We start from the raw sequence: 27,894 nt of genomic DNA, 5'->3' as shown, positions 1-27,894 counted from the left end.
CATGTGTTAAGTGTATAGTATTTAGAAGATATACTGAAAAGGGGTGCTGGGAGGGAGACAGTGTTGCACCTAGATAGGCACAGTAACAAATGTTTGGTTCACTGGCCAGTCATTCCCTATGCCCCAACTACCCCAATATTAACTGGGATAAAATTAGTGTGAAAGGTATAGAGGGTGTGGAATTCCTAAAATGCATCCAGGAGAACTTTTTTAGCCAGTATGTAGCAAGCCCAATAAGGGAGGGGGGCGGTACTGGACTTGATTTTAGGGAATGAAGCTGGGCAGGTAGAAGGCGTGTAGTGCTAGTGACCATAATTCTGTTAGATTTAAGGTAGTTATGGAAAAGGACAAGGATCGATCAGGAATAAAAATTCTAAATTGGGGAAAAGCAAATTTTGCTAAGCTCAGAGGGGATTTAGCTATAGTGGACTGGAAACAGCTACTTGAAGGTAAATCAGTGTCAGAGCAGTGGGAGGCATTCAAGGAGGAGATCCGGAGGGTTCAGACCAAATATGTGCCCTTAAAGAAAAAAGGTGGGACTAACAAATCTAGAGCCCCCTGGATGTCTAGGGACATGCAGGGTAGGATAAAAGAAAAAAAGGGAGGCGTATGACATACCGAGGGCTAAATACTCCAGAATCTTTAGAGGAGTACAGAAAGTGCAGGGGTGCAATTAAAAAGGATATTAGGAAAGCAAAGAGAGAGCATGAAAAATTCTTGACAAGTGTAGTGTATGTACCTTTAAGAGGAACTATGTTTTTGAGGCCCCTGTATGCTGTGGTACCGGTAGTGACCACTCGGGTATATAAGCCTGTGTAGCGTCTTGTGTTGTTAGTTCACCTCCAGACTTTGTTCAGTAAACACTTGTTAAATCAACTCCTGCATTCCGTGTCTCCATTAACACACGGATCTAACAGTGGCGACGAGTTAGAAACGAACTTACCTGCAATTCGGCAGCACCTCAAGGGGATCGATTCCTCAGACGAAGGTCGAAGCTAGAAGCAAGAAAAAAAAAAATAACTCGAAGAAACTCAAAAACGAGGGCCAGGCTTGGTCTCCAGTCTGTGGTTTCCCCAGCTAAACGGGCTGGTGGCAGGTAGTGCACTGATCCTTCCTGGGCTGCGGCGGGCTAGAGCTCGATCGGGTGGCTCTGCAACGGGGCCGGGCAGCGAGTCGGGAAGCAGAAGCAAAGAGAGAGAGAGGGTGGAGCACTCGGGGCGCGGCCGGTGCTGCAAAGCAGGTCGGCGTTCGGACCGAGCAGAGGGAGGGGAAAGTCCCAGAGGGTCCGCTCCACGACAGGAACGGTTCTCCAAGTAACGGATGATAGAAAGGCATCGGTACTTCTAAATCTGATGGGCGCAAGGACATACGGGCTGTTACGAAACTTGATCACTCCAGCCAAACCGATGGACAAGAATTTTAAGGAGATTGTTGATACCTTACAGGAGCACTTAAACCCAACACCGCTGCTGATAGCGGAACGATTCAAATTCTTCAGGAGGAATCGGCACAAGAATGAAAGTAACGCTGATTACCTCACCGAATTACGAAAGCTGTCAAAGCACTGCCAATTCGGGGCAGGACTGGCAGATTCTCTACGAGACAAATTCGTCTGCGGTCTCCTAAGCGAAAGAACACAGAAAAGACTACTTTCTGAGGAAAAATTTGACACTGGACAAGGCTTTCAGTGTGGCTGTATCATACGAAGCAGCAGCAAGAGGAGCTGCAGAGATGCAGCAAAAGCCACAGGACTTCGGCGCCCATGAAATGACACGGGGTTTCGAGAGATGTTATCGCTGCGGTAGATCCACCCATGACCAGAAGGACTGCTGGTTCAAGGACAAAGCATGCAGGCAATGCGGAAAGATGGGACACATTGCACGTGTATGCAGATCTGGAAAAAAATCCGCTGACAGTAAAAAGGTCAATAAGGAAAAGTACAGAAAGGTACAAATGATGACGGACAGTAGCTCCGAAGACCAGAAGAGCGATAGCGACTCCGGAAACAAGAGACTAAGCTGTCTCAAATTACATAATGTAATTGCCAAAGAAGATTACCAGACCATTTGGGTTACCCTCACGATAGCGGGGTCCCCAGTCAAAATGGAGCTAGATACAGGATCAGCTCTGACCGTCATGAGTCGACGGGATTACGAGCAGCTATTTCCGCATATACCTTTGAAAGACACATCCATTGTCTTGAAGACATATACGGGGCAGAAAGTATACCCCAGTGGGTAAATAAGGGTGCCTGTTGTATACAACAGCAAGGAAATACAGAAGTTGTATTTATACGTTCTGCAAGATGGTGGTCCACCGTTGTTGGGACGTGAATGGATCAGAAAGATACGTTTAGACTGGCACTCCATTCAGGCACTGACGGTGGCCAGTAAGAAAAAAACCGATGATGACGTCATACCTGGACGATTAAAAGAAATCTTGGCTAACGCCAAAGAAGTGTTTCAACATAGATACATAGAAGATAGGAGCAGGAGTAGGCCATTCGGCCCTTCGAGCCTGCTCCGCCATTCAATGGGATCATGGCTGATCATCCAAATTCAGTACCCGGTCCCTGCCTTCTCCCCATATCCCTTGATCCCTTTAGCCTTAAGAAATACATCCAACTCTTTCTTGAATATACTTAATGAACTGGCCTCCACCGCCCTCTGTGGCAGAGAATTCCACAGGTTCACCACTCTCTGGGTGAAGAAATTCCTCCTCATTTCAGTCCTAAATGGCTTACCCCTTATCCTTAGACTATGACCCCTGGTTCTGGACTCCCCGGCCATCAGAAACATCCTTCCTGCATCTAGTCTGTCCAGGCCTGACAGAATTTTATAGGTTTCGATGAGATCCCCTCTCAATCTTCTAAACTCCAGTGAGTATAATCCCAATCGACACAATCTCTCCTGCCATCCCAGGTATCAGCCTGGTGAATCTTCGCTGCACTCCTTCCATGGCAAGAACGTCCTTCCTCAGGTAAGGCGACCAAAACTGCACACAATACTCAAGGTGTGGTCTCACCAAGGCCCTGTACAACTGCAGCAAGACATCCTTGTTCTTGTACTCGAACCCTCTTGCTACGAAGGCCAACATACCATTTGCCGCCTTAACCGCCTGCTGCACCTGCATGCTTACCTTCAGCGACTGGTGTACAAGAACACCCAGGTCTCTTTGCACTTCCCCTTCTCCCAATCTATTACCATTCAAATAATAATCTGCCTTCCTGTTTTTGCCACCAAAGTGGATAACCTCACATTTATCCACATTATAGTGCATTTGCCAGTTTCTGCCCAATCACCCAACCTGTCCAAATCGTGCTGGAGTTTCACGACATCCTCCTCACAGCATACCCTCCCCCCCAGCTTTGTGTCGTCTGCAAATTTGGAGATATTACATCCAATTCCCTCGTCCAGATCATTAATATATATTGTGAACAGCTGGGGTCCTCGGACCGATCCTTGCGGTACCCCACTAGTCACTGCCTGCCACTCAGAAAACGACCCGTTTATTCCAACTCTTTGCTTTCTGTCCGCCAACCAGTTCTCCATCCAAGTCAATACCTTGCCCCCAATCTCATGTGCCTTAATTTTGCACGCTAATCTCTTATGCGGGACCTTATCGAAAGCCTTCTGAAAGTCCAAATACACCACATCCACTGGTTCTCCCTTATCTATTTTACCAGTTACATCCTCAAAAAATTCCAGTAGATTAGTCAAGCATGACTTACCTTTTGTAAATCCATGTTGACTTTGTCCGATCCAGTCACTGCTTTCCAAGTGCTCTGCTATTACATCTTTTATAATGGACTCTAGCATTTTCCCCACTACCGATGTCAAGCTTACCGGTCTATAATTCCCCACCTTTTCTCTACCACCTTTTCTGAATAGTGGGGTAACATTAGCTACCCTCCAATCCATGGGTACTGTTCCAGAGTCTATCGCATTCTGGAAGATGACTAGCAATGCATCTACTATTTCTAGGGCCACTTCCTTAAGTACCCTGGGATGTAGATTATCAGGCCCTGGGGATTTATCGGCCTTCAGTCCCATCAATTTTCCTAACACCATTTCCCTACAAATACTGATTTCTTCCAGTTCCACCCTTTCATCAGACCCTATGTTCCTCGGCATCTCTGGGAGGTTATTTGTGTCCTCCTTTGTGAAGACAGAACCAAAGTATGTATTTAGTTGGTCTGCCATTTCTTTGTTTCCCATTATAAATTCCCCTGATTCTGACTGCAAGGGACCTACGCTTGACTTCACCAATCTTTTTCTCTTCACATATCTATAAAAGCTTTTACAGTCAGTTTTTATGTTCTCTGCAAACTTACTCTCATATTCTATTTTCCCTTTCTTAATTAATCCCTTTGTCCTCCTTTGTTGAATCCTAAACTGCTCCCAATCCTCAGGATTATTGCTTTTTCTGGCCAATTTATAGGCCCTCTCCTTGGACCTTATGCTATCCCTAATTTCCCTTGTTAGCCACGGTTGGGTCACCTTTTTTGTTTTATTTTTATGCCAAACTGGGATGAACAAATTCTGTAGTTCATCCATTCGGTCTTTGAATGTTTGCCATTGCCTAGCCACCGTCATCCCTTTGAGTGCCATTCCCCAGTCAATCCTACCCAACTCGCTCCTCAGACCATCATAGTTTCCTTTATTTAAATTGAGGACCCTAGTCTCCGAGTCAACTACTTCATTCTCCATCTTAATGAAGAATTCGATCATGTTATGATCGCTCCGACGCAAGGGGCCTCTTACAACAAAATTGCTAATTAATCCTTTCTCGTTACATAATACCCAGTCTAAGATGGCCTGATCTCTGGTTGGTTCCTCGACATATTGGTCCAGGAAACCATCCCGTAAACACTCCAGGAATTCCTCCTCCACAGTATTGTTACTCATTTGGTTGGCCCAATCTATATGTAGATTAAAGTCACCCATGATGACTGCTGTGCCCTTATTGCACGCTTCTTTAATTTCTCTCTTAATGCCATCCCCAACCTCCGCCTTACTGTTTGGAGGTCTATAAACCACTCCCACTAATGTTTTTTTCCCCTTAGTATTTCTCAATTCTACCCATACAGATTTCACCTCATCAGAGCTAATATCCTTCATTACAATTGTGTTAATCCCTTCTTTAACCAGTAATGCTACCCCACCTCCCTTTCCTTTTTGCCTATCTTTCCTGAATATCGAATACCCCTGGATGTTGTGTTCCCAGTCCTGGCCTTCCTTGAGCCACGTTTCCGTAATCCCAACCAAATCGTATTCGTTTACTTCTATTTGCGCAGCCAATTCATCCACCTTATTACCTCGCATTAAGACACAAAGCCTTCAGGCTTGTTTTTTTAACGCTCTTAGACCTATTAGAATTATTACTTACTGTGGCCATATTTGATTTAAACCGTTGATTTCTCTGACTGCCACTTTTGTTTTTCTCCTTCCTATCTTTTGCTTTTATCCTTGTTTCCCTTTCCTCTGTCTCCCTGCTCAGGTTCCCAACCCCCTGCTATTTTAGTTTAAACCCTCCCCCACAGCACTAGCCAACACTCCCCCTGGGACATTGGTTCCAGCCCTGCCCAGGTGCAAACTGTCCGGTTTGAACTGGTCCCACCTCCCCCAGAACCGGTTCCAATGTCCCAGGAACTTGAATCCCTCCCCCTGGCACCATTCCTCTAGCCACGTATTCATCTGAAATATCCTTCTATTTCTACTCTGACTAGCACGTGGCACTGGTAGCAATCCTGAGATTACTACCTTTTTGAGGTCCTGTTTTTTAATTTATCTCCTAACTCCCTATACACTGCTTTTAGGACCTCATCCCGCTTTTTACCTATATCGTTGGTGCCTATATGCACCACGACAACTGGCTGTTCACCCTCCCCTTCCAAGATGTTCTGGAGTCGCTCGGAGACATCCTTGACCCTTGCACCAGGGAGGCAACACACCATCCTGGAGTCTCGTTTGCGGCCGCAGAAACGCCTATCTATTCCCCTTACAATTGAATCCCCTATTACTATAGCTCTACCCCTCTTTTTCCTCCCATTCTGTGCAGCAGAGCCACCCCTGGTGCCAGGAAGTTGGCTGCTGCTGCCTTCCTCTGATAAGCCATCCCCCCCCCCCCCCCCCCCAACAGTACTCAGTGGTGTATCTGTTGGAGAGGGGGATGGAGACAGGAACTAGGAACCCTGAAAGGCGCCACCGCCTCAATAAAAGTGGAAGATGCGGCAATTCCCAAGTTTTTTAAGGCAAGGCCGGTGCCATACGCAATTCGTCCAGCCATCGAGGCAGAGCTGGAGAATTTGGAAAAAGCAGGCGTGTTATCCAAGGTAGATTGGAGCGAGTGGGCAACACCCATCGTCCTGGTCATGAAGAAAACGTTGAATAATGATAAATCTGAAGAACAGAGAAAAGTTCGCATCTGTGGGGACTTCAAGGTGACTGTAAACCCGGTTCTTCACACAGTACAGTATCCTCTTCCGAGGGTAGAAGATATTTTCGCCTCACTATCCGGAGAGAAACGTTTCACCAAAATTGACTTAGCACAGGCATATCTGCAGATGGAGGTTGAGGAGGCCCCTAAAAAGTATCTCGCGATAAACACACACAAAGGCCTGTACCAGTACAATCGACTGGTTTTCGGAGTGGCATCAGCTCCGGCTATCTGGCAAAGAGCTATGGAGCAAGTCCTGCAAGGGATTCCGGGGACTCAATGCTACCTAGACAACATCCTTGTAACAGGAGAAAACGACAATGAGCACCTTGCCAACTTGGAGCAGGTGCTCACGAGGCTGAGAGAACGGGGCCTACGAGCAAATCGCCCCAAATGCGAATTTTTCTAGAAACAAATATCATATTGTGGCCATGTCATTAACGAAGAAGGGTTGCATAAGTCACCTGAAAAAATTGAAGTGGTCGTAAAGGCCCCAGCGCCTGAAAATGACTCACAATTAAGGTCGTTCCTGGGATTAGTAAATTACTATCAAAAATTTTTACCAAACTTGTCGACGGTTCTGCACCCGCTTAACGCACTGCTACAAACGGGAGTAGTTTGGAAATGGAGCGAAGACTGTAAATGTGCCTTCCATAAATGCAAAGGCTTGATCACGTCCAGGGAAGTGTTGGCTCATTACAACCCATCACTGCCAATCAGACTGGCGTGCGATGCATCCCCTTACGGCGTGGGAGTGGTATTATCGCATAGATTCCCTGATGGCTCGGAGCGGCCGATAGCTTTTGCATCACGCTCATTGAACTCAGCTGAGCGTAACTATGCCCAGATCGACAGGGAGGCACTCAGCCTGGTGTGGGGGGTGAAGAAATTCAACCATTACCTACACGGACAAAAGTTTACCTTGTTGACTGACCATCAACCCCTCGTCTCCATATTCAACCCTAAAAAGGGCGTTCCCATTATGACAGCGCAAAGGCCACAGAGGTGGTCCCTTTTCCTAGGGGCACACCAATATGACATAGAATACAAAGGAACAAAACAGCATGGGAATGCTGACGGGTTATCGCGCCTACCGTTGCCAACGGTGGAAGAGGCACCTACAGTGGACCCAGTGGAGATATTCCACTCGACCATAGTGGAATGTCTACCGGTGACAAATTCTACCATTGAAAAGGAAACGCGAAATGACCCGACTCTCTCACGAGTCTACGATTTAACGGTGAAGGGATGGCCAGCACCGAACCACTGTTGCCAGCATTCTCGCAAAGAAGAGAACAGCTGTCAGTGTGCCGAGGAACCTTGATGTGTGGATCCAGAGTGCTGATTCCACCTAAACTCCAGGATAAAGTGCTAAAGGAGCTTCACGAGGGGCATCTGGGTGGAGTGAAAATGAAGAACTTAGCCAGAGCGTTTGTGTGGTGGCCAGGTATCGATGGAGACATCGAAGAAATGACGAAGAGCTGTCTTGGATGCCAGAAGGTCCAAAACGCCCCACCACAAGCCCCTCTACATCCATGGGAGTGGCCCTCATCTCCATGGCAAAGGGTACATATCGACTTTGCTGGTCCATTTATGGACTCAATGTTCTTAATCGCGGTGGATGCACACTCCAAGTGGCCGGAAGTAATAAAGATGTCCTCCACCACCACGGAAAAAACCATCACAGTATTGAGGACCATATTCGCCAGGAATGGGCTGCCTGAACAGATCTGTTCTGATAATGGACCGCAATTTGTATCCGAAGAATTCAGGAAGTTCTTAAAAAAACAATGGGGTTAAGCACTACACGTCCGCCCCATACCATCCCGCCACCAATGGATTGGCTGAAAGGTTTGTCCAGACCTTCAAGAAGGCCATGGGTAATGAAGACATAAATCTACAACATAAGGTAGATAACTTCTTGTTTGTGTACAGGAATGCAACACGTGGTTACAAACCAAACCCCCGCCATGATGTTTTTCAATAGAAGACTAAGATGCCGGCTGGATTTGGTCAAGCCAAACGTCAGAAGGGACGTAGAGAACCGGCAATTTCAAAGCATGAATGAAAGGCCAACTAGAACCTTCCAGATAGGTCAACCAGTTTTGGCCCCCGACTACCGTACCGAGAAATGGCAGCCTGGAACTATTTGCACATGACTAGGACCGCTGATGTATACCGTGGACATTGGAGAAAGCATAATAAGGCACCATGCTGACCAGATCATCGAGTCATCCGAAAAAGGACAACCTACACCACAACTCTATACGCCTAGTGATGAAGCAGAGATACCCATAGTATCTACCTCCGATCCGGTGATACTGGAACCAGATAAACCCGACACTAGCATTGAAGCCGAATCAACCTTGCCAAAAGAACCTACTACACCACCGAGGCGTTATCCGGACCGAGTCAGGAAGCCTCCAGAGAGACTGAATTTGTAATTGATTAACTTCAGCAAATGTGTATATTATTGTTCTTGTAAAAATGTTATTTAATGATTACTTAAAATGTTATGTACTATTTATCTAAAAGGGGAGGAATTGTAGTGTATGTACCTTTAAGAGGAACTATGTTTTTGAAGCCCCTGTATACTGTAGTACCAGTAGTGACCACTCGGGTATATAAGCCTGTGTGGTGTCTTGTGTAGTTTGTTCAGTAAACACTTGTTAAATCAACTCCTGCATTCCGTGTCTCCATTAACACACGGATCTAACAACAAGTAAAATCAAGGAAAACCCAAAGATGTTTTATAAATATATTAAGAGTAAGAGGATAACTAAAGAAAGGGTAAGGCCTATTAGAGATCATGAGGGTAATCTGTGTGTGGAGGCGGGAGACGTCGGTAGGGTTCTTAATGAATACTTTGCGTCTGTTTTCACAAAGGAGAGGGGCGATTGCTATTGGGGGAGGAGTGTGAAATATTAGATGAAATAAACATAGTGAGAGAGGAAGTATTAAGGGGTTTAGCAGCTTTAAAAGTGGATAAATCCCCAGGCCCAGATGAAATGTATCCCAGGCTGTTAAGCGAAGCAAAAGAGGAAATAGCGGAAGCCCTGACCATCATTTTCAATCCTCTCTGACTTTAGGTGTGGTGCCGGAGGACTGCTAATGTGGTACCCTTGTTTAAAAAGCGAGAAAAGGATAGACCGAGTAATTACAGGCCAGTCAGCCTAACCTCAGTGGTGGGAAAATTATTGGAAAGAATTCTGAAGGACAGGATAAATCTTCATTTAGAAAGACATGGATTAATCAAGGATAGTCAGCACGGATTTGTTAAGGGAAGATCGTGTCTGACAAACGTGTTTGAATTTTTTTTAGGCGGTAACGAGGGTAGATGAGGGTAGTGCATTTGATGTAGTGTATATGGACTTTAGCAAGGCTTTTGATAAGATTCCACATGGTGGAATGGTCACGAAGTTAAAAGCCCATGGGATCCAGGGCAAAGTGTCAAGTTGGATTCAAAACTGGCTCAGAAATGGTTGATGGGTGTTTTTGTGACTGGAAGGCTGTTTCCAGTGGGGTTCCGCAGGGCTCAGTACTAGGCCCCTTGCTTTTTGTGGTATCTACCAATGATCTGGACTTGAATATAGGGGGTCTGATTAAGAAGTTTGCAGATGATACTAAAATCGGCTGTGTGGTTGATACTGAAGAAGGAAGTTGTAGACTGCAGGAAGATATCAATAAATTGGTCAGGTGGGCAGAGCAGTGGCAAATGGAATTCAATCCGGAGAAGTGTGAGGTAATGCATTTGGGGAGGGCTAACAAGGAAAGGGAATACACATTAAATGGTAGGACACTGAGTAGTGTAGAGGAACAAAGGGACCTTGGAGTGCATGTCCACAGATCCCTGAAGCTAGCAGGCCAGGTAGATAAGGTGGTTAAGAAGGCATACCTTTATGCATACCCAAGAATGCTTGCCTTTATTAGCCGTGGCATAGAATACAAGAGCAAGGGTGTTATGCTTCAGCTGTACAAAACACTAGTTAGGCCTCGGCTAGAGTACTGCCTCCAGTTCTGGTCACCACATTACAGGAAAGATGTGATTGCACTAGAGAGGGTACAGAGGAGATTTACAAGGATGTTGCCGGGAGTAGAGAATTTTAGCTATGAGGAAAGACTGGATAGGCTGGGTCTGTTTTCCTTGGAACAGAGGAGGCTGAGGGGAGACCTTATTGAGGTGTATAAAATTATGAGGGACATAGATAAAGTGGATAGAAAGGACCTATTTCCCTTAGCAGAGGGGTTAAAAACCAGAGGGCACAGATTTAAAGTAATTGGGGGAAGGTTTAGAGGGGATTTGAGGGGAAATGTCTTCACCTAGAGGGTTGTGGGGGTCTGGAACTCACTGCCTGAAAGGGTGGTAGAGGCAGGAACCATAACCACATTTAAAAAGTACCTGGATGTACACTTGGGATGCTGTAACCTGCAGGGCTACGGACCAAGAGGTGGGAAGTGGGATTAGGCTGGACAGCGCTTTGTTGGCCGGCGCGGACACAATGGGCCGAAATGGCCTCCTTCCGTGCTGTAACTTTCTATGATTCTATGTTATGCTAGCTACTTCCAATCCATGGGCACCATTCCTGTGTCCAATGATTCCTTGAGAGAGGGTGAGAGGGAGCCGGCATGGTTTTATGGGAAGGAGGTCCTGCCGAACAAATTATGGACCTTGTTGACGAGGGAAATTCTGTGGATATATTTTTTTTAGATTTCAGTGCCGCTTTTGATAATCGTGCCGCACAAGTGATCAGTCCACAAGGTGGGAAAGTATGGGAAAGGAGTCGGGCCTCCCGTGGTGGATTGACAATTGTCTAACCAGGGAAAGCAAGGGATCGTTTCTGAAAGGATCTGTCTCTAGACGCTCATCTGGTCAGTTACCGCAGAGATCAGTGCTGGCGCTATTCCCATTTATAGTGTGTATATAAATGCTTTCGACACGGGGCCGGGGGGGAGGCGCTGGGGGTCAGAAACAAAGCTGTCTCAATTGGCAAAAGACACCAAATTGGAAAGGGTTTCGAACAATAAGGAAAAAGCAAATCAAATACTGAGAAGTTAGGAAGGTTGGCTGATCTGTAAGTTTGCTCTTGTGTTTTTTAGTGACACAATTGCCTTTCCTGAAGTTGGAGTTTGGTTGGAATTAGGGGCAGGGAGTTCACAGCAAAAGAAAGCTCACTGAAAAGATGCCGACGCATGTAGCGCTGAACGACTGCTGCCTTTTTTCAACCCCTTTGCTCTCCCCCTCTGTCTTCCAGCTGTGTGTGTACTTTTTTTCCCTTTCTGAGGTGGAACGCATCATGTACTTTTTCTTCCCCACCCCCCCCCCCCTCCCCCACAGATGCTAAGGACCTGCTCACTCCCCGACCTGAATAAAATGTTCAAGACCTATGCCGATGACCTTGGTGCACCAGATGCCCCTGAGGATAATCTCGAACTGGATGATATAGACGATGAGCCCAACAAGGATGAGTACCACTCCGATTCAGACACGTGCGTTTGCAATTATTTTGATTGTTATTTTCATTGCATTGTCTTGATGCTCTTCCTTTATTTTTGAATTTAGCATTTAATGGAATATTTGAGGGAAGGTTCTCGCACGTTTTAATGCTTAGCTTAGGCCTATCAAAAAAAAAAGTTTAAAAGTGTCTATTTGTTTTAATCTAATAATGAATGCAGCCGTTGGATCCTAAGACGGGGATGAGGAGGAATTTCTTCTCAGGGTCGTGAATCTTTGGAATTTTCCACCCCAGAGAGTTGTGGAGGCGGAGTCATTGAATATATTCAAGGCGGAGATTGACAGACAGTTGAAATACAAGGGAGTCAAGGGGTATGGGGAGAGAGCGGGAAAGTGGTGTTGAGGCCAAGATTGGATCAGCCCTGATCTTATTGAATGGCGGAGCAGGCTCGAGGGGCCGATTGGCCTACTCCTGCTCCTATTTCTTATGTTCTTGTGTTATAAGCTCATTTTTGAATTTGATTTTCGCTGCATTATAGATTTTGAGAAATCTTCCCTTTATTAATCGTTTAAAATGCATCCAAAGTCATTGTTGGATGATACCAAACCGAAGAGGCTACATGCAGCAGGTTTGTTATGATTTGTTGCTCCCTCTGAATGCTATTGCCACATGTGCTTTAAAGTGCAGCATCTGCTGTCATGTGGCATCCATGTTGCATCGAGTCTACAGCACAGAGACCGGTCATTTGGCCCAACTGCTAGCATTTATAAGAACATAAGAAATAAGAGCTGGAGTCGGCCATTTGGCCCTTCAAGCCTGCTCCACCATTCATCAAGATCATGGCTGATCTTCTGCCTCAACTCCACTTTCCCGCACTACCCCCATATCTCTCGATTCCCTTCGTTCTCAAAAATTTATCGTCCTCTGTCTTGAATATACTCAACGACTGAGCATCCACAGCTTTCTGGGGTAGAGAATTCCAAAGATTCACCACCCTTTGAGTGAAGAAATTTCTCCTCATCTCAGTCCTAAATGGCCGACCCCTTATTCTGAGACGGTGACCTCGTGTTCTATATTCCCCAGCCAGGGGAAACATCTTCCCAGCATTAACCCTGTCAAGCCCCTTAAGAATTTTATATGTTTCAACGAGATCACCTCTCATTCTTCTAAACTCCTAAGGAATATAGGCCTAGTCTGCTTAATCTCTCCTCATAGAGCAATCCCCCCCATCCCAGGAACCAGTCTAGTGAACCTTCGCTGCACTCCCTCTAAGGCAAGTATGTCTTTCCTTAGGTAAGGAGACCAAAACTGTACACAGTACTCCAGGTGTGGTCTCACCAGGGCCCTATATAATTGCAGTAAGATGTCTTTACTCTTATACTCTAATCCCTTTGTGACAAAAGCTAACATACCATTTGCTTTCCTAATTGCCTGCTGTACCTGCATGTTAACTTTCTGTGATTCATGTACAAGGACACCAAGGTCCCTCTGAGTACAAACATTTCCCAATCTCTCACCATTCAAAAAATATTTTGTTTTTCCTACCAAAGTGGATAACTTTGCACTTCCCCACATTGTATTCCATTTGCCATGTTCTTGCCCACTCAGTCAACCTGTCTATATCTCTGCAGCCTCCTTACAGCTTACTTTCCCACCTAACTTTGTATCATCAGCAAACTTGGATGCATTATACTCAGTCCCTTTATCCAAGTCATTAATATAGATTGTAAATAGCTGAGGCCCAAGCACTGATCCTTGCGGTACCCCGCTTGTTACACCCTGCCAACCTGAAAATGTCCCGTTTATTCCTACTCTCTGTTTTCATTAACTAATCTTCAATCCATGCTAATTTATTACCCCCAATACCATGAGTCCTAATTTTGTGTAATAACCTCTTTTGTGTGGCACCTTATCGAATGCTTTTTGAAAATCTAAATACACTACATCCACTGGCTCCCCCTTATCCATCCTACTAGTTACATCTTCAAAAAACTCTAACAGATTTGTTAAACACGATTTCCCTTTCATAAAACCATGTTGACTCTGCCTAATCATATTATGATTTTCTAAGTACCCAGTTACCACTTCCTTAATAATAGATTCCAGCATTTTGCCTACTACTGATGTCAGGCTAATTGGTCTATAGTTCCCTCGACTTGTTCTCCCTTTTAAAATATGGGAATCACATTAACTGTCCACTAGTCCTCTGGCACTATTGCCTTTTCGAATGAATTTTTCTATATATGTAATAGTTTCTCTTCTATCTCTACCGTAACTTATTTTAAGATGCGTGGATGCAAGCCATCTGGACCAGGGGATTTATCCTCTCCAAGTTTGATTAGTTCATCAATTAGCTTCTCCCCCCCCCCCCCCCCCCTTTGTATCTTTGTATAGATGTACAAAAATAAGATAGCTAAGTCCGTCCTATGCATTTGAGGGTGAAACTTTCTCTCCCTAACCGTTACTCCTGCTAGTGATTTTGTGCATGGTGAGATCCCACAAATAGCAAGAAGATAAGTGACCAGTTTATCTTTCTGGGCAGCAAAAGAGGAAGTTTTCAGCCAGGCCACCAGAAGAGCTCCTTTTGCTTCTTTGAAAATTTAGTGAGATTTTTAGCGCCCACCTGAATTACTGGAGTTGGCTGACTGCCCTGAATTTGATGTCTCCAAAGGAGAGCCCCTCCAACAGTTGTACCCACCCTGCCCACCCCCCCCTCACCCAATACTGCACTGATGTGTCAGCTAGATTGTGTGGGACTTAAACCCACAACCCTCTTCCCAAGAGTATTACTAATCAAGTGTTCAGTTAACTACCAGGAATGGGACAAAAAAAAATATAGAAGCAGAAAATGCTGCAGGTCAGGCAGCATCTGCGGATAGAGAAACAGAATTAACGTTTCAGGTCGATGACCTTTCGTGAGAACTGGAAGAAGTTAGAGATTGAACAGTTTTTTAGCAAGTGCAGAGCCAGGGAAAAGAGAGGCAGGGAAAGAAGACAAGGGCAAGGTCTGTGATAGGGTGGAAGTCAGGAGTGATTAACTGACAAAAGGGATGATGGTGCAAGGCAAACGGGGGTGGTGATGGGACAAGTAAAGAATTAAAAGATGGGTTTAGAGGAGGTGTAAATGGTTAAAGAACCACCCTTACCAGCACCTGCTGACCGAGAACATAGGAGCTATGATCTAAAGTTGTTGAACTCAGTGTTGAGGCCGGAGGACTGTGAAGTGCCTAATCGAAAGATGGGGTGCCATTCCTCGAGCTTGCGTTGAGCTTCATTGGAACCGAGGTCAGAGTGGGAGTGGGGTGGAGAATTAAAGTTAGCTGTTGGATTAAAAAGTGGTCATTTAATGATTTGTGTGTTGCAGTATATTTGGAGAGGGCGATGCAGATGACTTACAGGAGCTTCAGGCATCGATGGAGCGTCTGTTGCAGGAGCAGCCCAGTGAAGAGTTCAGTGAAGAAGAAGAGGAGGAGGAGGAGGAGGCTTCCAATTCAAGCCCTCCTGAGGAAAGTGTTTATAATGCAGAATCTTCAATGAATGGAGCAGAGGGGGACGATGATGAAAACCCAGCAAGCAGCAGTGACCAAAGTGCAATCCACGAAGAGTGGCATTCAGGTTGGCTTTGTTTTTGTAGATTACACCACTATATACAGGTGGTGAGCACTAGTTTAGATATATTTAGGTTGGTGCTTATAATTTATTTAACTGAATGTTGTGATTTTATTATGTTCTATACAATACTGTCAAGATTATTCAGTTATAATTGGGGCAAGTGATTTGTCATATGTATAGAAAGTGGCATTTCCATTATCTTTAGGAAGTTTTGTAACTAATTGTAGTGTTTGGACAGAAAATTGTGCTGCGTGTAAAGAGTTGCAGGGTCTGCCGCACTATGCTGCATTGCACCACATCCCTTGCTGTAATTATCATCATGTACATTAAACTCATTACAGGTACACTATCCCTTAGCCGAAAGCCTTGGGACCAGCTGAGTTTCGGTTTTTGGAATTTTTCGGATTTCAGAAGGTATTATTATAAGACTGGGAAATTTGTATTTAATATAAATTTTTGAAGTTCAGGCTACCTCTTGCGACTGTTCCGTGTCTCATTCCCCTTCCTGCTTCTCTGGAAAGCCGGATATTGGCTGACTCCTACTAAGCTGGCCCGCAAATCAGGTCGGGTGGGGGGGGGGAGAAAAGAATATCGGACGGGTCGGGGGTCGGGTCGGGTGCGGGGGGGAGAAAAGAATATCGGACGGGCCGCGGTTCGGTTTGAGTCGGGGGGCGGGGTGGGGGGAGAAAAGAATATCAGACGGGGCGTTGTATTGTTGAGTTCACTCTCCCGGTACCTCCTTCACACTGCCCGGCTCGGCCTGCAATCTCCTACCCAGGAGGGAACTCTGTGACCCTCTGCCCTGCTCAGCGTAAGTCGTGCGCCACTCTGGTCATGTTGTGCGCACGACTTATGCTGAACGAAAAAACTTTCGGTTTTTAGAGGTTTTCGGAAGTTCGGCTAAAGGATAGTCTACCTGTACTAGAAACCAGATCACAAAATATGGCAGAATGCAATGTTTGTCACAAAGCAATAGTGGTCCTTTTGTGGCTTATTATTCAGCACTGACCTTTTACTGTTGTAACTTGGGGCTTTTTACTTTAAGCATTTTCACTGAAAACATTTCTGTGCTGTATTAAGGTGACCTTTTGTATATTGAAGACATCAATGTAAGATAGTCACCAAGAAATCCAATAGGGAATTCAGAAGAAACTTCTTTACCCAAAGAGTGGTGAGAATGTGGAACTCGCTACCACAGGGAGTGGTTGAAGTGAATGGTATAGATGCATTTAAGGGGAGGCTAGACAAGCATATGAGGGAAAAGGGAATAGAGGGTTATGCTGATAGAGTTAGATGAGGAAAGACGGGAGGAGGCTCGTGTGGAGCATAAACGCCGGCATGGACTGGTTGGGCCGAATGGCCTGTTTCTGTGTCGTATATCCTATGTAATACTATGTAGAATAAGCTTAATGAGCATTAGTGGTGGTTCATTGAACAAATGCACTATGCGGCCTGGCACTGAACCCAGAAGGTTCCAAATTTAATTCTTAATCTTTGCAGAGTTAGCAGACCTGAGCTGTGATGGTGGTGATGACCAGCGAGATGTAAAATGAACCAGGTTCTCCTGGACCATATACCTCTTGAATGCCAGTGACCCCCCGTTGGCAGTGTAGACGATTAAGGGTGGGGATCTGGCTTGGCAACGCTGGTCTCCCTTGGTCAAAAGAGACCACGGGCACTTGCTAGCCACCCTAACAGGTGAAGAACTGCCAGTTATTAGACAACCATCACCACCGAGCAAGAAAGAAGCGGTAATGCGAGAAATTCAGAGGGAAAATTGGGTAACCAGCATTGACCATGGTAAATGGCACAGCAGAAAATAATTACCTTCTTTTGAAAAGTACATTGTTTTCTGGTCTCACTCAAGGTTTCAGATCAAGAGTTTGTGGTTCGTGCTGTGATTCAAATCTCAGTAAAATTGTGGGTGAGCTAGAGTTTTGATTTCATTGCGATCAATTAAGTTTTGGTCATTCTGCACCACAAATTAGGGTCCTTTTTGTAAAATTCTTCATGTGACTGGTATTGAGGGTATTTATAAAATGGAAGGTTTCTTTTGGTGAAGTAAACTGGATCCCTTAGCATCGACAGTACCTTAAGTCATGAGAAACTGTTGGATTCACTTCTCATCGAGTCATAGGGGGAGAAATTGAGTGTAGCCCCGTTTGGGGCGCCAGCCTCGCCAGGGCGCTAAAAGTAGCGCCCCGGAAACATTCGCGCCCCCGCACCGGAAATTGAGTGGTTGCGCCCCAAAGGGAAGCACGGCGCTACTGGAGGCGCCCCGCATCCCTCTTGGGGCGCTGTGAGTGAATATCGTGGCGCTGCGGCACGTCGCGCTGCAGTATTGCAGGCCTTCCTCCCCTTCTTAAAGGGGAGGGGCCTTGAGTAGTGCGATCTGTGGCCCAGCTGGGCCCCCGAGGATCGGGAGTGCAGGCAAAAGAGCCCGGCACCGAGGAGAAGTGCCGGGCTCTTGGAGCGCATCCGGCACGCCGCAGGGGGGGTTCAGGAGGCCGGGGACGGGAGCGCAGGCAAGTGCTGGCAGGCGGCCAACAACAAAAATGGCCGCCCCGCACCTCGCCTTTAATTTGCGCCTCCCCTGCCGCAGGTACGCCACCCTGATCCTGTCGGACATAGCGTCCGGCAGTAAATCGGGGGGCGCTGCTGAATATCGCGGCCAGGGTGTCAGCAGGGCGCTGCGCACACCGATGACGGCAGCGGCGCAGCGCTAACGGTTAGCGCCACCACTAACGTCCCGCAGAATTTAGCGGGAGACGTGGGCAGTGCCGCGCCTGGGTGCGAGTTGGCTTGGGACCCACTTAGCGCCCTCTTAAGGCGCTAACGGATGGCGCAACCAACTGAATTTCTCCCCCATAGAGTTATACAGCACAGAAAGAGGCCCTTCGGCCCATCGTGTCCGCGCCGGCCATCAAGCCTTGTCTATTCTAATCCCATTTTCCAGCACTTGGTCCGTAGCCTTGCATGCTATGGTGTTTCAAGTGCTCATCTAAATGCTTCTTGAATGTTGAGGGTTCCTGCCTCTACCACCCTTTCAGGCAGTGAATTCCAGATTCCAACCACCCTCTGGGTGAAAAAGTTTTTCCCCAAATCTCCTCTAAACCTCCTGCCCCTTACCTTGAAACTATGCCCCCTGGTTATTGACCCCTCTACTAAGAGGAAAAGTTCCTTTCTATCTACCCTATCTATGCCCCTCATAATTTTGTACACCTCAACCAGGTCGCCCCTCAGCCTTCTCTGCTCTAAGGAAAACAACCCCAGCCTGTCCAGTCTCTCTTCATAGCTGAAGTGTTCCAGCCCAGATAACATCCTGGTGAATCTCCTTTGCACCCTCTCTAATGCAATCACATCCTTCCTATACTGTGGCGACCAGAACTGCACACAGTATTCCAACTGTGGCCTAACTAGCGTTTTGTACAGCTCCATCATAACCTCCCTGCTCTTATATTCTATGCCTCGGTTAATGAAGGCAAGTATCCCATATGCCTTTTTAACCACCTTACCTACCTGTCCTGCTGCCTTCAGGGTTCTATGTACATGCACACCAAGGTCCCTCTTATCCTCTGTCCTTCCTAGGGTCCTACCATTCATTGTGTATTCCCTTGCCTTGTTAGTCCTCCCAAAATGCATCACCTCACACTTTTCAGGGTTAAATTCCATTTGCCACTGTCCTGCCCATCTGACCAACCCGTCAATATCGTCCTGTAGCCTGAGGCTTCCCCCCTCGCTATTTACCACTCCACCAATTTTCGTGTCATCTGCGAACTTACTGATCATACCTCCTACATTCATATCTAAATCATTAATGTACACTACAAACAGCAAAGGACCCAGCACCAATCCCTGCGGTACACCACTGGACACAGGCTTCCAGTCACAAAAACAACCTTCGACCATCACCCTCTGCCTCCTGCCACTAAGCCAATTTTGGATCCAATGTACCAAATTGCCTTGGATCCCATGGGCTCTTACCTGCTTGACCAGTCTCCCATGTGGGACTTTGTCAAAAGCCTTACTGTAGTCCATGTAGACTACATCAATTGCACTACCCTCATCCACACACCTAATCACCCCCTCGCAAAATTCAATCAAATTGGTGCTGATGATCCTGGATTAATCCTTGCCTCTCCAAGTGGAGACTAATTCTGTCCCTCAGAATTTTTTCCAATAATTTCCCTACCACTGATGTTAGGCTCACTGGCCTGTAATTTACTGGTTTATCCCTACTACCTTTCTTGAATAATGGTACTACGTTGGCTGTCCTCTGGCACCTCCCCGTGGCCAGAGAGGTTCTGAAAATGTGTGTCAGAGCCCCTGCAATCTCCTCCCTTGCCGCACAGAGCAGCCTGGGATACATCTCGTCTGGGCCTGGGGATTTATCCACTTTTAAGTCTGCTAAAACCGCTAGTACCTCCTTTCCCTCAATACTAATTTGTTCAAGTATATCACAATCCCCCTGCCTGATTTCTATGCCTACATCGTCCTTCTCCATAGTGAACACGCATGCAAAATATTCATTTAAAACCTCACCTACATCTTCCGGCTCAACACACAGATTGCCACTTTGGCCCCTAATGGGCCCTACTCTTTCCCTGGTTATCCTCCTGCCCATAATATACTTATAAAACACCTTGGCGTTTTCCTTTATTTTGCCCGCCAGTGTTTTTTCATGCCCCCTCTTCGCTCTCCTAATTTCTTTTTTAAGTACCCCCTGCACTTTCTCTACTCCTCTAGGGCTTCCACTGTTTTTAGTCCTTTGTATCTGCCAAAAGCCTCCCTTTTTTTCCTAATCCATTCTTGTATATCCCTTGACATCCAGGGTTCCCTAGGCTTGTTGTTCCCACCCTTGACCTTTACGGGCACATGTTGGCACTGTACTCTCTCTATTTCCTTTCTGAATGACTCCCACTGCTCTGATGTGGATTTTCCTACAAGTAGCTGATCCCAGTCTACTTTGGCCAGATCCTGCCTTATATTAAAATCTGCCTTCCCCCAATTTAGAACCTTTATTCCAGTCCATCTTTGTCCTTTTTCATGACTACTTTAAATCTCACCGAATTATGGTCACTGTCAATAAAATGCTCTCCTACTGACACTTCTACCACTTGCCCGGCTACATTCCCTAGAATTAGGTCCAGTACTGCCCCCTCTCTCGTAGGACTTTCTACATGCTGGCTCAAAAAGCTCTCCTGGATGCACTTTAAGAATTCCGCACCCTCTAAACCGTTCACACTCTGACAATCCCAGTTAATATTGGGGAAGTTGAAATCGCCTACTATTATTACCCTATTATTTCTAGACTTCTCTGAAATTTGCTTACATATCTGTTCCTCTATCTCCCCCTGACAGTTTGGGGGCCTATAGTACACTCCCAGCAAAGTGCTTGCCCCCTTTTTGTTTTTAAGTTCAACCCATATGGCCTCATTAGAGGAACCTGCTAAGATATCATCCTTCCTTACAGCAGTAATTGACTCCTTGATTAATATTGCGACACCCCCTCCTCTTTTTACTCCCCCCTCTGTCTCGCCTGAAGATTCTATACCCGGAATATTGAGCTGCCAGTCCTGCCCCTCCCTCAACCATGTCTCTGTGATAACAACAATGTCATACTCCCATGTGTTCATCAACACCTTCAATTCATCTGCCTTACTCGCCAGACTCCTTGCATTAAAATAAATGCCATTCAGCCTTGCCATACTCCCTTGTGCCATTACATATTTGCCCTGCCTTCCAGGCTGACTTGTTTTTTCCTCTATATTTGGCTGTGCATCACCCTCTACTATAGCTCCACTCTGCATCCCATCCCCCTGCTTCTGTTTCCTCCGTGGCTCTCCCTGTAACAGTGCATGTTCATCCCTGAATTGGCCCAAGGAGTCGATTTTTTTTCTTCACATGGAGTGATCAATCTTTTGGAGCTACAAAATAAATTACAACAATCAGCTTCTGAATTCAAAGTGTCCCATAGTTAAGGGGACTGGCACCAGAGGAGACAGACATGCCACCGAATCAGAGTGAGGTTTACTTTTTTCGCAAGAGAAAGAGTTCATTGAAATAATCGTCACGACTTTGGAGAACTTTGTATCAGTCTTTACAGTAGAGGACACTAAGAATATCCCAACACTGGACAAACAGGGGGCTCTAGGGGGGGAGGAACTAAATACGATTAAAATCACTAAGGAAGTGGTACTTGGTAAAATAATGGGACTCGAGGCGGATAAATCCCCTGGACCTGATGGCTTGCATCCTAGGGTCTTGAGGGAAGTAGCGGTAGGGATTGTGGATGCATTGGTAATAATTTTCCAAAACTCACTGGACTCCGCAAAGGTCCCGGCAGATTGGAAAACTGCTAATGTAACACCCTTCTTTAAAAAGGGTAGTAGGCAGAAGGCTGGAAACTATAGACCCGTTAGCCTAACATCTGTGGTTGGTAAAATGTTAGAGTCCATTATTAAGGAGACAGTAACGGGACATTTGGATAAACATAATTTAATAGGACAAACTCAGCATGGTTTCATGAAGGGGAAGTCATGTTTGACAAATTTGCTGGAGTTTTTTGAGGAAGTAACATACAGGGTGGATAAAGGGGAACCAGTGGACGTAGTGTATTTAGACTTCCAAAAGGCATTTGACAAGGTGCCACACAAAAGATTATTGCTCAAGATAAAAAATCACGGGATTGGGGGTAATATTCTGGCGTGGGTGGAGGATTGGCTCTCTTACAGAAAGCAGAGAGTCGGGATAAATGGTTCGTTCTCAGATTGGCAACCAGTAACTAGTGGTGTTCCGCAGGGGTCAGTGCTGGGTCCCCAACTCTTTACAATCTATATTAACGATTTGGAGGAGGGGACCGAGTGTAACATATCAAAGTTTGTAGATGATACAAAGATGGGACGGAAAGTAGTGAGTGAGGAGGACATAAAAAACCTGCAAAGGGACATAGACAGGCTAAGTAAGTGGGCAGAGATTTGGCAGATGGAATACAATACTGGAAAGTGTGAGGTTATGCACTTTGGCAGGAAAAATCATAGAGCAAGTTATTATCTTAATGGCAAGAAACTGGAAAGTACTGTAGTACAAAGGGATCTGGGGGTCCTGGTGCACGAAACTCAAAAAGTTAGTATGCAGGTGCAGCAAGTGATTAAGAAGGCCAATGGAATGTTGGCTTTTATTGCTAGGGGGTTGGAATATAAAAACAGGGAGGTATTGCTGCAGTTGTACAAGGTATTGGTGAGGCCGCACCTGGAATACTGCATACAGTTTTGGTGTCCATACTTAAGAAAAGACATACTTGCTCTCGAGTCAGTACAAAGAAGGTTCACTCGGTTAATCCCGGGGATGAGGGGGTGGTCATATGAGGAGAGGTTGAGTAGATTGGGACTCTACTCATTGGAGTTCAGAAGAATGAGAGGCGATCTTATTGAAACATATAAGATTGTGAAGGGGCTTGATCGGGTGGATGCGGTGAGGATGTTCCCAATGATGGGTGAAACTAGAACTAGGCGGCATAATCTTAAAATAAGGGGCTGCTCATTCAAAACTGAGATGAGGAGAAACTTCTTCACTCAGAGGGTGGTAGGTTTGTGGAATTTGCTGCCCCAGAAAGCTGTGGAAGCTACATCATTAAATAAATTTAAAACAGAAATAGATAGTTTCCTAGAAGTAAAGGGAATTAAGGGTTACGGGGAGCGGGCAGGAAATTGGACATGAGTCTAGGTTCGGAATGGTCATGGCCCTGTGGGTAGTGGAGTGGGCCCAGGGGCCGTGTAGCCTTGTTCTGCTCCTACTGTGTTCTAATTCTGTTAGATTTCAGGAGATGGTTTTATTCCTGTTCCTGGCTGGGGTGGAGATCGCCTTTACAGAAGGTAAGTACTGTAGAAAATATAGGGACAGGGTGATCTCCTGGAAGAATTTCGATCGCCTAGATGGGTCGGAGAGGAATTTCCCAGATTTTTTTCTCCCAAATTGGCCATTGGGTCTTTATCTGGTTTTTCGCCTCTCCCGGGAGATCACATGGGTTCGGGTGGATGCAGAGTGATAGAAGATTTGAGGTTAGGATCAGATCAGCCATGATCTTATTGAATGGTGGAGCAGGCTCGAGGGGCCGATTGGCCTACTCCTGCTCCTATTTCTTATGTCCTTAGAACGAAGAGTGATTCTCCACTGAGAAGGTTTAAAGGTTGGTTCCTGAGTCTGTGTTGGGTTAGTTGCTCTTGGGTGGGGTGATGATAGATGAACCCACAGTTGGTCTCGGCACCCCCGAGATAAAGGGTGCCATCGCCATGCAGCCACTCGTGCCTGAATAGTGAGCGTGGAGGTCAATAAGTCAGGACAGTACAACAACTGTGTGGAGAGAAGTGCAGCTAATCGAATGTTGGCCATTATCTCAAAGGGGGGGGTCAGTTGAAATTTTCACGGCTGAGGTCGATGGATTTTGTTAGATAAGGGTATCCAGGGATGTGCAACATAGGCGGGTAAATGGAGTTGAGGAACAGACCTGCCATGATCTAATTGAATAGCAGAAATATCTTACTCCTGTTTCTGTGTGGCAAATGAAGAAATGACATTCTATGGGGGAGGGGAATGGGTTGATGGTACAGGTGTTGGAAGAGAAGAATGTAACTCGGTGAACAATCATTAAAGACTCAGAAGTAAGATAAGTAGAGAGTGATAAGATTGTTGTGTATTCTTTTCCCAGTGCAAGGGGTAATGGTTATAGAATGTTTATTTTGGTCAGCTGGGTGTCTTGACACCTCAGGCTACTGAGAAATCTACAAAGTAGAGTTTCTGTTTGCCTAATGTGGAATGCATACTGTTATAAACCTCATCATCGTAAAGAACTACTCATGAAATAACGCTGGATGGCCAGCTGGTGGCGCCGTCCAAGGAGGGCCCAGCTTGCCCAGGGACATTTTGTAAGACAGGAACTAGTGAAGTACAACTAGACCTCCATGTTCTGAAACAAGTTGATTAAAGCCTTGTTTTATACTCAAACCAAGTGCGTAGTGAGTTTTATTACGTCACATACCCTCCATGTGGGTGCGAAGACACCACTTAACTAATCCCAGAGAAATTAGTGCAGTCTGCCAGAGTGGAGGCTTTGGGAATGCTGAGTTTGGTCAGTTGAACTGCTGGCATTTCACCATCTAAAACCGTGCAGTCTACCTTCCTGCTGTCGACCCAGGATCACCCCACCAACAAGGGCATTGCCCTGTACGATTATGTGGAAAAGCACTCGAGCCCCAGGGACACAAGCACAGGTCCTGACAAAGGGTTTCGACCTGAAACGTTGACTCTATTTCTCTCTCCACAGATGTTGCCTGGCCTGCTGAGTTTTTCCAGCATTTTCTGTTGTTACCCCAGGGACACATCTCTTCCAGGTGCCGTTTGTGGGCCAGGCTGGCTGGTCAATTGTCGGCAGGGCCCTGAAGTACAGTGGGCCTATCGGGCTCGGATATCAGATTGTGGTTACAGAAACTTGGCTTGGTGGGTAACTTTACTTGCAGTTTGGTGCTGAGCCGTATGAGCTAGGAAGACCTTCAATCCCCACAGTCTTGAGCTAGTTGACCTCATCTACAACTATGGTGCTACATTTGGATTTGGTGCCCCTGGGCTAGGGAGTGGGAAAAACAATATCAGCCAGAGTTCCCACTTGTAACTGATATTCAGTGACCCCCCTGCTGGAAATATCAGTTGAGGGCAGGACTTGGCTCGATGTGATGCCACCCTCTTCCCCACCTCCACACACCCCAAAATTATTGTCAAATTTCTGACTAACAGTCGCTGTGATCAGTTGAGTGGGCTAACTAAGGGCTGCCAGCCCAGTAAGAGTCGGCGTCTTCAGAAGAAGAGGAGAGACAGAAGAATAATGAATTAATGGAGAGGTAAAGGACTGAATTAGCTGTGGTGTTGCAGAGGCAAGATTTGAGGTTCCATCAAAGTGAAATAAAAGCAGGGCGGGTAAACTCAAAGCAAAGGGTGCAGAGTATCCTGGCATCAACCACCATTCCTGTCCGCTGTTCTACTCTCTCTCTCTCTGTTAAGAAATACTTCCTGACGTCTGTCCCAGGCGCGCTGTTCACAATCCTGAACTGGTGTGGTTTGGCGGCAGATGTAGTATGAGTGGGTAACTGAACAGGAAGGGTGATGGGCTGACCATAACAAAGTGGGGAGGCAGCCTATTGGTGTAAAACATAATCGTGAGGCTTTCTCCAATGGGTTCGAAGGTGATAATACTTTGCAAAAATTGCTGGTCAATAAAGAGGACGTAATGTTAGGTATGAAGGGGAGGGGTCACTAAATATAAAAAGAATTAATTCAAAATTTAACGGCGGAGCAGGCTCGAGGGGCTGAATGGCCTACTCCTGTTCCTAATATTCCTAACTAGAAAGGCGTTGAAGGGTAGGGTGGGATATTCATACTAACGCATTTAGAGTAAACTGTTAGACTTAGAAGCATCTGTAGCTAGTGAAAATATTGGCGTTATTGACATTACAGAGGCATGGCTGCAAGGAGAAGATGGGCAAGCGATGAAGCTAAGATGGTATAGCATGTTTCGAAAAGATAGAGCAGGTAAGTTAGCTAGAGAATTAGCATTATTGATCAGAGAGGACACGGCGGCTATCAAAACAAAGGTGAGCACAGCTGCAGAAAAGGAGATATAGATTATAGAATAGTAATAAGGGTAACACAATAACATATTGGCAGCTGCTTTCAGCCACCAGCTCCAGATGAACAGTTAGAAAGAAATTTGCTGGAAATGACTGTGGAAGTCCCAGTAACACAGAGGTGAGGAAGGGACAACTGGAAGGGAATGGTGTAAGTGCAATGGAGGGAATCGGTGACTGCTTCTGAACAGGTGAGGTGGAGAACTGGGGTAGATGCTACATCATATGTATTATTTATCAGTCCACCAGAACTGTTTGGTAATAAAGAGAGAATTTAAATTTAATTAGCTCCTCATCGTGTCCTTTGGACATCCAAAAATGTTTGTTTTGTTTTTACAACCAACAGATTAACTTTTTGGTGTGTAGGCAAATGTGGCAGCCAGTTTGCACATAGTGAGGTCCCGCAGACAGCAAAGAAATGACTAGTTCATCACTTTTTTTTTATGGTAATGGCTCTGGGAGGACTACTGGCTGGAGTGCAGGGAAAACTCCCTGCTGTTCATAGAATAGTGCCATCCGAACAGAAAGATAGAGCCTCTGTTTAACGTCTCATCTGAAAGTACTTTGGACGACTTGGGTTCCACTGATCATTGTACAGTTCTGTTTTATATAACAGCCAAGGCCAACATAACTACAATTGCATAAGACTCTAGAGAATACTTTGGAGGCGTAGAAGATCACGTGGGAATCAGGGGTATGGTGGGGCACTGGTTAAGGCACTGGACTAGCCCAAAGTACTTCGCACCAGGGCAAGTTGTGAAATTGAATGAAATAAATTTAGCGCCAGAAAAAATGGCCATGAACGCTGTTGGATTGTTACAAAAGCCCAGCTGATTTACTGATGTCCTTCCTTACTCTGCCTGGCCTGCACATGACTCCAGTCCCACTCTTGCTGTCCTGCGAAGGAAGCCAGCCAAACACATTGCCCAATTCTGGATTTAATTATTTTTGCACTGGAATCTATAATGTATGTGAAACCAGTGAAGTGTGTGTCATGGTGGTGGCATTTTTTTTTAGGATCCTAAAGGAAGTGAGTGAGTCTACGATTAATCATTTTGGAATTGCATAAATACAGGAGCTGTGCCTGTTCCTGCTATGAATGTAGAAATGCACAGGTTACATAAGAACATAAGGAGTAGGAGCAGGAGTAGGCCTGCTCCGCCATTCAATAGGATCATGGCTGATCTGAATCTAGACTCACGTCCACTTCCCTGCCCTCTCCCCGTAACCCCTAATTCCCTTATCTGCTAGGAAACTGTCTATCTCCGTTTTAAATTTATTTAATGTCGCAGCTTCCACAGCTCTCTGGGGTAGCAAATTCCATAGATTTACTACCCTCTGAGTGAAGAAGTTTCTCCTCATCTCAGTTTTGAAAGGGCAGCCCCTTATTCTAAGATTATGCCCCCTAGTTCTAGTCTCGCCCATCAGTGGAAACATCCTCACCGCAGCCACCCGATCAAGCCCCCTCACAATCTTATATGTTTTGAAAAGACTCCACTGCAATCCATCTGACTGGTCCCACTGTTAGAAAAGGACCATGAGTTGCAGTAATCGCATAACTTTTCAATTGCTCTTTCTGCCAAATATCTATCCCGATCCCCACTGTAATACAGTGACCAAAATTCACCAGCTAGAGATTGTTGGTGCAATATTCGAAAGTGGAGTGCATCCTGAGCCCAGAATTTATAGACCAGTTGACCTAATATTGATAGTGA

The 27,894-nt window shown here is 45.8% G+C and overlaps 1 protein-coding gene across 6 annotated transcripts in view; it reads left to right on the top strand.

Moving 5' to 3' along the window:
• nek1 (NIMA-related kinase 1) overlaps positions 1-27,894 on the top strand; it is a 220,172-nt gene that overhangs the window by 176,679 nt on the left and 15,599 nt on the right. For 4 of the 6 annotated variants that reach the window (XM_085975980.1, XM_085975769.1, XM_085975847.1 and 1 more), the window contains 3 exons: positions 11,774-11,925; positions 15,256-15,506; positions 26,010-26,084. In XM_085975980.1, coding sequence (XP_085832106.1) covers positions 11,774-11,925; positions 15,256-15,506; positions 26,010-26,084 — 478 coding nt within the window. The remainder of the gene's footprint in view (positions 1-11,773; positions 11,926-15,255; positions 15,507-26,009; positions 26,085-27,894) is intronic. The other 2 variants (XM_085976042.1, XM_085975918.1) reach the window with 1 other exon arrangement.

This window comes from Somniosus microcephalus, chromosome 1 (genome assembly GCF_052327205.1).
Source record: "Somniosus microcephalus isolate GS21.2 chromosome 1, FLI_Smic_1.0, whole genome shotgun sequence".
In the NCBI taxonomy this organism is placed as follows: domain Eukaryota; kingdom Metazoa; phylum Chordata; class Chondrichthyes; order Squaliformes; family Somniosidae; genus Somniosus; species Somniosus microcephalus.
This window is presented reverse-complemented; position numbering and strand designations above follow the sequence as displayed.